This window comes from Arachis stenosperma, chromosome 1, assembly GCF_014773155.1.
Source record: "Arachis stenosperma cultivar V10309 chromosome 1, arast.V10309.gnm1.PFL2, whole genome shotgun sequence".
Taxonomy (NCBI): Eukaryota; Viridiplantae; Streptophyta; class Magnoliopsida; order Fabales; family Fabaceae; genus Arachis; species Arachis stenosperma.
In genome coordinates, this window is record NC_080377.1 from 5,701,349 (window position 1) to 5,711,458 (window position 10,110).

Genomic DNA, 10,110 nt, shown 5'->3' on the forward strand with positions numbered 1-10,110 from the left:
TTGAGAAGATGTTTATTATCCTTAGTACTCAGATGATTTTGTAACTCAATAGCCCATATAGGTCATTGTCTCTATAGCAGATCCTTTCACAATTTACTGATTTTATACATTTTAATTTATTATTTTAATAAAAAAACTACAAAAATATTACATTGTTAATTTGTTAGCAATATTCAAATTAAATCCTATGTGTTTTTTTTCAATATAATGTTTTTATAAAAATAAAAAATTAATTTGGAATTGGACACTAACACCACCTAACTAGTAGAAATTATTAATAAAACATACATAGATTATCATCTTAAAATTAAATTTTTATCTAAATCTACAAGGATCAAGAGTAGAAATATAGAATAGATCATATTTATATTCGTTAGATCAAAATTAGATTCTGATATTTAACTTTTAAGATTGAAAATATCTGCAAGCTAATATTAACCGCCAAAAACATTAAGAAATCAAAACGGTTAGATTAGATTAGATTTGGTTTCAATAATAGTAAGATAGATATTATCCCCTCATGTTTTTAGCACCAACCTAAGCAACAATAACAACAATTCCTTCCTCCAAACACTTTCCCCGCCACAGAGCTTCTCACTCTGCATCATTCGTTTTCTCCAAAACCAAAACCAAAACCTATTTCCTCATTCCTCAGACTTGCAAAACACAAATTAAAATAGTAACAAAAACCCTTCACCTGTTGAAGCTTCTCTCAAAAACTTTCCACCCCATTATCCTCCAAAACAAGGAGGAGGAAAAAAAACAAAAAAAAAGCAACAAATTAAACAAAATAATACGTTTTTATTTAGGAACAGAAGAATAAAAAAAACACAATGAAGATTACAGGGAAGGTATTCACGTTTGGTTTGATAGCATTCTGGTATGCTTCAAACATTGGAGTGTTGTTGCTGAACAAGTACCTGTTAAGCAACTATGGATTCAGGTACCCAATCTTTCTCACACTGTGTCACATGATGGCGTGTTCAATCCTTAGCTACGTGGCGATTTCATGGATGAAGATGGTGCCAATGCAAACGATTAGGTCAAGGGTGCAGTTCATGAAGATATCTTCCTTGGGACTCATATTTTGTTTGTCTGTTGTTGGAGGGAACATATCTCTTCGCTACCTTCCTGTTTCCTTCAACCAGGCCGTCGGCGCAACCACGCCGTTCTTTACGGCGGTTTTCGCCTATTTTATGACTCTCCGGCGGGAGGGTTGGATCACCTACATCACTCTTGTTCCTGTCGTTACTGGTGTTATGATTGCTAGTGGGGTATTATATATTACTCTTTTTCTGTTATTAATTTTAGTTGAAAATTCACCAACAGTTATCTATATATGAAATTGATATATAGTTAGAGAAGAGTTAGATGATAATTTATTAAAATTTGTCAAACCATCAGACAGATTTCTACTATCAATTTCACATAAAGATAAATGTACGTGAGTATTTACCTTAATAATGTTCAGTTAAATATGTCAAACCATTTATCATCTTCATATAAAAATATTTTTATAGAACTAATCACCTTATTTTAATATATATTTAAATTAATACATATAAATAATACATAATAATTAAAATAAAATATGTGTTCATGAAATCATATATAAACATTTGTTTCAATATAAGTATATTTTGAAATAGTTTTGGCCTTCAAATTAAGCATAATTGCATCATTAGCCATTTGTTATGTGATGTTTAATATGTTATTATATTCATACTAATATTTTTGTCTCTTACATGGATGAAGGGAGAACCAAGTTTTCATCTCTTTGGATTCATAATGTGCATCAGTGCCACAGCGGCAAGGGCACTCAAAACAGTTCTTCAAGGAATCTTGTTGACTTCAGATGGGTAATGACCTCAAAACTTTCCTATTTCTATATTATTCATCTGTGATTTTCCATTTATAAAACCATTTATGTGTCTCTATTTAAAAAAAAAAAAAAAGACTTATCCATTTTGTCCTAATTTTGGGTTGCCAAATACCAAGGCACACAACATAAAAGATCAGGGTTCGATCTTCATTGCATTATACAAGTTTAAGTGCTAAAAATTACAGTTGTATGAATTAGTAACATGGCATGCATTACTTTGGTTGAATTAGTAACATCCATAACATTTGGCAAGGCTAGTACTGAAATATTTTGGTTGATTTCACAGCGAAAAGCTTAATTCGATGAACCTTCTTATGTACATGGCACCGGTGGCTGTGGCGTTCCTTCTTCCAGCTTCAATTATAATGGAGGATGATGTAGTTGGAATTACAATTTCACTTGCCAGAGAAGATCCAAGTATTCTGTGGTTACTTATCTTCAATTCAGCATTGGCATATTTTGTCAATCTGACCAATTTCTTGGTCACAAAGCACACAAGTGCCTTGACACTTCAGGTAATATTAGGGACTTTCTCAATGGGAAGAATTTTTATTACAAATAAAAAGTTCTGATATTCCAATCTAATGTGATCATCGTGACTTTGACAGGTCCTAGGAAATGCAAAAGGTGCTGTGGCAGTTGTGATCTCCATTTTGATATTCCGAAACCCTGTATCAGTTACAGGAATGCTTGGATATTCTCTAACAGTTTTTGGTGTCATCCTATATAGTGAAGCCAAGAAACGGAGTAAATGAGTTTCTTGATTTTATTACCCTAAATTTTGTCGCATTAGACCAAGATAGCCTCTACCAACGCCGTAAATTTTGCCATATTAGACCAAGAATGCCTCTTCCCGGTTCCCACGCTTAACCATTGTAAATGTTTCATTACATCATTCTTTTAGAATTTACCCGTGATTCATTAAGCTGTAAGGAAATGTACACTATAGTAAACATCCATCAACCCATATTGTTGACCAAATATGCTAGAGTATAATTGGAAATTTAGTAGAACTTTGCTTTTACCTTTTTAAGAATTTGGACCTTTACTATGTAACATTTGCCTTGATTCCTTAGAGTTTTGTAGAGCATTTTGATCTTGCTATTAATGGAAGCTGAATTTTTGCGTACACTAAATAACCTCGCGCCCCATTTTAATATATAGAGTAGCAGATTTCAATCACCAATGCCTGCTTTTGTTCTGCTTTTTTCATAAGAAACTTTAAAAAATCATCAGAAAGATAATGTAGTCCAGGATATTGTTGTAACAGTTGTATCGTGTTGATATTAAGTTTCGTGCTTGTGACAATTCATAAACTTCTAATGAAAACAAACGCAGCATGAAATATACACATCCATTTGTTGATCACTATTCTAAGTAACAGAAAGGATTTAGGGGGGACTACTATCTAATAAAATTTTCCAATCCGTTTGCCAAAGTGTAAAAATATCTTCAACAAGATGCATCAAGGCATGTTACTACAAACAAATTGAAGACCCAATAGAGTCAATCCAACACCTAAACTTCAGGTTTTGTCTCCTCTTCTTCCTCTTCTATCTTGGGAGCCAAATAGAAGCGGACGTAACCCATCTCAGCAATCTTGTATTCAACCACAACTGGAAGCTCATTTGAAAGACTGATGGCAACTTGGTTAGACAATGGTGTTGCCTTTGTAAAGGAGTTCATGTACCGCAATGCAAATGTCAAGGACACTGGCTCATTCATCTCTACAGTAGTGGCTTCTTCAGGCTGCAATATCAACCAAATACCATGTAAAACCATCAATCAGTATGTATTTCAAATTATAAGAGAATAAATTGTACAAACAATGAAGTTAAGATTACAAAAAATAAATAAATCTCCGATACCTTGTCCACAGAAGTGTTCTGCCTGCAGACTATGTTTGCAGATCCAATATCACCTCTCGTGGAAAACTTTACACCTTCCTTAGTAACGGAAATGACAACTACAACATTCATCACAAAATGAACAAATTGTATCAGCTAAACTATCAACTTCCAAAAGAAAGCAGATAGTACCATAAAACCCCTGAAAATTCATAGAAAAGCAAATTACCAGTGTCACCAATACTGCTAAGATCTTTGCAAATCTTAGCAAACTCAGTAGACGGCATTCTAACAATGGCCTGGTACTCTGCCTCAGGAATTCCAAGGTGCTCACTGTCAATATCCATTAACTTCATCTCAAAATCAGAAATTTTATCTTGTGCTTCAAGACAAAAAAAAAAGAAAGAAAAAAAAGAGTCAGACTACAAATCTTTTCAATATCCAAAACTTCATATTCAGATCTTGAACCAAAATGTAACAGTAACAGCTGCACTACACTACCAGAAACAGATTCCAATACATGAACAATACACAATTGAACACTATCTTGATTAAAATTAAACACTAAAGCCAAATTCCTGCATATAAATTTTTACAATCCTAAAAATCCAAACACCTAACACTAAATTTTGTACCAATTCATTAACAACTGAAATTATATCAAATACAGAATCAAGATCATGCCTCTTATCCCCTTGCAGAATACTAAACTTTCAAACACACAAAACAATGTAATAGGTCTTCCCTTTCCAGTACAGTTTTCTAGCAAGAAAGAATCCTAAACGTCAATAAAAAGGTTAAAGAACTAAAATAATACCATATCAAAATTAGCAACTAAAGATCAAACAGAAATAGGAAAATGAACCATACAGATCTAAAACCCTAGAAATAATCGAACAAAACTAAAATGAAAAATTGAAATCAAGATTTCTTGGGCAAATGAATAGTACTTGGGCTCTCGAACATGAAAGTGACGGTGTCGCTGCCGTCATCGCCTTTGAGGGTGATGATGTCATCATTTCCAGCGCACCGTAGCATCTTGGCCATGTTGTTGAGACTCATCCCCATCGAGATGTTGCGGTCGCACCGGTAGTGCTCGAACCCTTCGGACCGCAGTAGGAGCGCCACGAGTGCAACGTGGCTCGAGTCCATGGCCTGGAGTGAAAACCCAGACGCGGAGCAATCGAAGTTCGCATCGTTCACGAGCTCCTTGATTGCGTCTACAACCTTCTTCAGCAGCGAACCTTGCACTAAACGGAGTTCTAGCATCTTGAAAATGGGGGATTTTAGAGGTTTTCTTGCTTTGTCTCGGTAGGGTTATGGTTTTGGGTTTCTCGGGAAAATTGGTGGGAAAAACGGAACGAACGAGGGAATGAGAGAGAGGGAGGGAAAGGGGTTTATATAGCGGAAGGTTCTGTGAAGGGATTGGCGGGATCTGATTGTAATGAAATAAATTAAGAAATTAAGTTCCCGCCATCACTATTTTGGGCAACGCGTGGAGGGGACTCTTCCTAACCGTCAAGGGTAGTTTGGGTAATTTGGACAGCAGCGGCGCAAAACAGCTGGCGAGGGAGCACTGCCGAGGAGGGCGGGGCCACGGGGCACGTTGGGCTGAACGGCAGTGTGAATGGTGGAAGAAAAAAATGGTTGAAAAAACACTAAAAAAACAATAGCTACGAGAAATTTTTTTTTTTAAATAAATATAATTGAATCCAAAGAAAAGACTTCTAAAATTATTGAATCTATTTAATATACACAACTACGAGATGCGTCTTAATACTCTAAAAGAGATCTTATAGAAAAAGATTAAAGTAATCCTTCTAACATTTTTACTACTTTACACATTAATGGTCAATTCGATGGATTTTATTTGAATGCACTATAAGCTCACTAATGTAATCTTTATTATTGTATCATTTTCTTCTTCTCCTGATACCAAATTCCTTTTATAAATATTACTTTTCTCAAAATTGCTATAAATCCAATTAAAAACCACGGGGCACGTCGGTCTGAACGGCGGAGGAAGGGGAGTGTCAGGTTGAACGACAGTGTGAATAGCGGAAGAGAAAAATGGTTGAAAAAATACTAAAAAAACAATAGCTACTCAGACTAAACGAGAAAAATTTTTCTTTAGATAAATATAATTGAATCCAAAGAAAAGACTTCTAAAATTGATAAATTGTAAACGCATATTTTCTGTTTAAGAGAATCTAACTATTCAGTTCTTCAATTATTGAATCTATTTAATATACACAACTATGAGATGCATCTTAATACTCTAAGAGAGGTTTTATAGGAAAAGATTAAAGTAATCATTCTAATATTTCTACCACTTTACACATTAATGGTCAATTTGATGAATTTTATTTGAATGCACTATAAGCTCACTAATGTAATCTTTATTATTGTATCATTTTCTTCTTCTCCTGGTACCAAACTCCTTTTATAAATATTACTTTTCTCAAAATTCCTATAAATCCAATTAGAAAAGTACAATTCACTGCTATGAAATTTTTTAGTATTATAATTCCTATTTTCTCCAATCATTTCAAGAATTAGCATTCTATAACAGTACACATTTGAATTGTAAGAAACTCCACCACACATTCGACTATACATTTTTTGTTCAATATAACCTAGAATCCTTCTTGTACTTAATATAGATAAAATACTTTCATTCTTTTTTAATTATATAACTAATCCAAAATCTGTAATTTTTGGATAAAAGTTCTCATCAAGAAGAATATTTTGGGATTTGATATCCAGATAAAAATTCTCATATTACATACTCGAAGTAAGTAGTCTAATCTTTGAGTAATACTAATTGTGATCTGATATGGTGTGCCCTAATCTAAATTAGAAATGAGATGAGAATATCCCTATTTATATGTAAATTTATCCAAAGAACCATTGGACATGAATTCATAAATGAGTGCCTATTTATTCATTTTATAACAAAATTCCAAAAGTGAAACAATAATATTCACATGAGATGTTTTATTCATAATAACAACTTTGTTTACAAATTCTTTCACACTTCCTTTTGTCTCTTTAACCACTTTTACTGTCACTTGACGACCATCATTTAAACTTGCTTTGCATACAATACCATATCTACCTTGTCCTAATTTTTCATGAAATGAGTATGTCATTTGTTATACTTTTGTATAATTATATCTCATTAGAGTTGCAGTACCATAACTTTATATTAGCTCCTCAACTTACCGATCGAAACAATTCCGTGAGCAATAATAGCTAACGATAACAACAAATAATTAGTTAAGCAAATAAGGAATAACACAAGAAATAATTAACTCAGCAAGTTATATCAAAAAAATAATTAGCTCGGTAATATAACTAAAATTAACATCCATCAATATACAAAAATAATAACCACTAAAATAACATCCACATTAAAGGAGAAAATTTTTTTAATGAGATATATTTGAATCCTAGAAAAAAGACTTTTAGAGTTGTTAAATTATAAATACATACTTTCTGCTTAGACGAACATAATCCTTCAGTTTTTAATTGTTGAATTTATCTCATATACACAATTATGTGATGCATTTGAATACTGTTAAAGAGGTCTTGTAGGAGAAGACATGACAGGCTTTGGAGAAAAAAGTACTCGTTGAACTCGTCTTTCAAACATTTCTACCACTTTACACATTGATGATCAATTTGATGGATTTATTTAGATGCACCACAAGCTCACCAGTGTAATCTTTATTATTGTATCATTTTTTTTCTTCTCTTGATACCAAATCCTTGTATGAATATTACTTTTTTCAAAATTCTTATAATTCCAATCAAGATAATACAATTCACTGCTATGAGATTTTTCAGTATCATAATTCTTTTTTCCTCCAATCTTTTCATGAATTAGCATTTCATAACTTTACACATTCGTTTTGTGAGAAACTCCACCGTACATTCTACTAAACATTTCTCGTGTAATATAACATGGAATCCATCTTGTACCCAACATAGACACAATACTTTTATTCTTTTTGTATATTTTAACTAATTCAAAAATCTGTAATTTTTGGACAAAAATTTTTATCAAGAAGAATATTTTGGGGTTTGATATCAAGTTGCAAAATTTTCGTATTACAACTTCGATATAAGTAGTCTAATCCTCGACCAACACTAATTGTGATATGATATAGTGTGTCCCAATCTAAATTAGAAATGAGATGGAAAGATCCTTGCTTATATGCAAATTTATCCAAAGAACCATTAGACATGAATTCATAAATGATTGCCTTATTATTCATCTCATAACAAAATCCGAAAAGTGAAACAATGTTCACATAAGATGTTCTACTAATAATAACAACCTCATTTACAAATTCTTTCATATATTCTTTTGACTCCTTAAATACCTTTACTGCCACTTGACGACCATCGTTTAAACTTACTTTGTACAAAATACCATATCCTCTTTATCCTAATTTTTAATGAAATGAGTTTGTCATTTGTTTTACTTCTGCACAATTATATCTCACTAGAATTGTAGTACCATAATTTTTTATTAACTTCTCAACTTGCCAATCGAAACACTTTCGTAAGCAACAATAATTAGCAACAACAAGAAACAATTAGTTAAGCAAACTAAGAAATACCACATGCTAGAATTAACTTCGCAAGCAATAACAAGAAACAATAATTAGTGCGGTAAGATAGCTAAAATTAACAACCATCAATATAAAAAAAATACAAAAAAAATAACTACTAAAATATCATTCAGATTAAACGAGAAAGATTTTTCTTTAAAGAGACATGTTTGAATCCTAAAAAAAGAATTTCAGAGCTGATAAATTATAAACACATACTTTTTACTTAGGTGAATATAACCATTCAATTCTTCAATTGTTGAATTTGTCTCATATACACAATTATGAGTTGCATCTGGATACTGTAAGAGGGGTATTGTAGGAGAAGAGATGATAGGTTTTGGAAGATAAGGTACAGATTGAAATGGTTCTTCTAACATTTCTTCCACTTTATACATTAATGGTCAATTTGATAGATTTATTTGGATGCACCATAAGATCACTAATGTAATCTTATTGTATCATTTTCTTCTTCTCCTGATACCAAACTCCCTGTGTGAATATTACTTTCCTTAAAATTCCTATAAATCCAATCAGGAAAGTACAATTCACTGCCATGAAATTTGTCAGTATCATAATTCTTTTTTTTTCTTCAATTATTTTAAGAATTAACATTCTATAACTGTGCATATCCGATTTGTGAGAAACTCCACCATAAAATTGACTAATCATTTCTGGGACAATATACTCTGGAATCCTTCTTGCACCCAACATAGACACAATACTTTCATTCTTTTTGTATATTTTAGCTAATCCAAAATCTGTAATTTTTTGACAAAAATTCTCATCAAGAGGAATATTTTGGGGTTTAATTTCAAGATGCAAAATTCTCGTATTATATCTTCGATGTGAGTAGTCTAATCCTCGAGAGCAACAGTAATTGTGATCTGATATAGTGTGCTCCAATCTAAATTAGAAATGAGATAGGAAGATCTCTGTTTATATGTAAATTTATGCAAAGAATCATTAGACATGAATTTAGAATTGAGTGCTTGTTTATTCATTTCATAACAAAATTCCAAAACTGAAACAATGTTCACATGATATGTTTTACTAATAATAACAACCTCGTTTACAAATTCTTTCACACTTCATTTTAACTCATTACGTAACTTTACTGTCAGTTGATGACCATCATTTAAACTTGCTTTGTATACAATATCATATCCTCCTTGTCTTAATTTTTCATGAAATAATTTTGTCATTTTTTTGCTTCAGTATAATTATATCTCAGTAGAGTTGCAGTATCATAACTTTTTATTAGCTCCTCAACTTGACTATAGAAACACTTCCGTGAGCAACAATAATTAATAATAACCAGAAACAATTAGTTAAGCAAACTAAGGAATAGCACAAGAAACAATTAACTCAGCAAGTAATAACAAGAAACAATAATTAGATTGGTAATATAGTTAAAATTAACATCCATCAATATAAAAAAAAAAACACCAAACAAAACAATATCTACTAAAATAATTTTCTGTTTCTCCTGATACCAAACTCCTTGTTTTAAAATTACTTTCCTCAAAATTTCTATAAATCCAACCAAGATAGTACAATTCACTACAATGAGATTTTTTAGTATTATAATATTTTTCTCCAATCATTTCAAGAATTAACATTCCATAACTGTACATGTCTGATTTGCGAGAAACTCCACCATATATTCAACTAAACATTTTTTGTATAATATAACGTGGAGTCTCTCTTGTATCCAACATAGACACAATATTTTCATTCTTTTTGTATATTTTAGCTCATC

At 31.9% G+C, this 10,110-nt stretch overlaps 2 protein-coding genes across 2 annotated transcripts; one reads left to right on the top strand and one right to left on the bottom strand.

Annotated features, from left to right (window-relative positions):
• The first annotated feature begins 833 nt into the window (after window positions 1-833).
• Window positions 834-2,637, top strand: LOC130946913 (probable sugar phosphate/phosphate translocator At3g11320). The gene is made up of 4 exons (XM_057875812.1): window positions 834-1,274; window positions 1,756-1,859; window positions 2,169-2,397; window positions 2,491-2,637. The coding sequence occupies exons 1-4, from the start codon at window positions 834-836 to the stop codon at window positions 2,635-2,637; spliced, it is 921 nt and encodes a 306-aa protein (XP_057731795.1).
• A 499-nt stretch (window positions 2,638-3,136) lies between these two features.
• Window positions 3,137-5,280, bottom strand: LOC130961782 (proliferating cell nuclear antigen-like). The gene is made up of 4 exons (XM_057887792.1): window positions 4,680-5,280; window positions 3,959-4,111; window positions 3,751-3,848; window positions 3,137-3,631 (listed from the first exon to the last, which is right to left on the bottom strand). The coding sequence occupies exons 1-4, from the start codon at window positions 4,996-4,998 to the stop codon at window positions 3,401-3,403; spliced, it is 801 nt and encodes a 266-aa protein (XP_057743775.1). The 5' UTR covers window positions 4,999-5,280; the 3' UTR covers window positions 3,137-3,400.
• Window positions 5,281-10,110: the final 4,830 nt, after the last annotated feature.

What these genes read in the sequence shown, in the direction of transcription:
- LOC130946913 (XM_057875812.1), top strand. Translation starts at nt 834, where the DNA reads ATGAAGATTACAGGGAAGGTATTCACGTTTGGTTTGATAGCATTCTGG. An exon ending in ATCTTGTTGACTTCAGATGG is followed by an intron (nt 1,860 to 2,168) that starts GTAATGACCTCA and finishes TTGATTTCACAG; the next exon opens with CGAAAAGCTTAATTCGATGA. An exon ending in CAAGTGCCTTGACACTTCAG is followed by an intron (nt 2,398 to 2,490) that starts GTAATATTAGGG and finishes TGACTTTGACAG; the next exon opens with GTCCTAGGAAATGCAAAAGG.
- LOC130961782 (XM_057887792.1), bottom strand. Translation starts at nt 4,998, where the DNA reads ATGCTAGAACTCCGTTTAGTGCAAGGTTCGCTGCTGAAGAAGGTTGTA. An exon ending in TTTCATGTTCGAGAGCCCAA is followed by an intron (nt 4,112 to 4,679) that starts GTACTATTCATT and finishes TTTGTCTTGAAG; the next exon opens with CACAAGATAAAATTTCTGAT. An exon ending in TAGCAGTATTGGTGACACTG is followed by an intron (nt 3,849 to 3,958) that starts GTAATTTGCTTT and finishes TGAATGTTGTAG; the next exon opens with TTGTCATTTCCGTTACTAAG.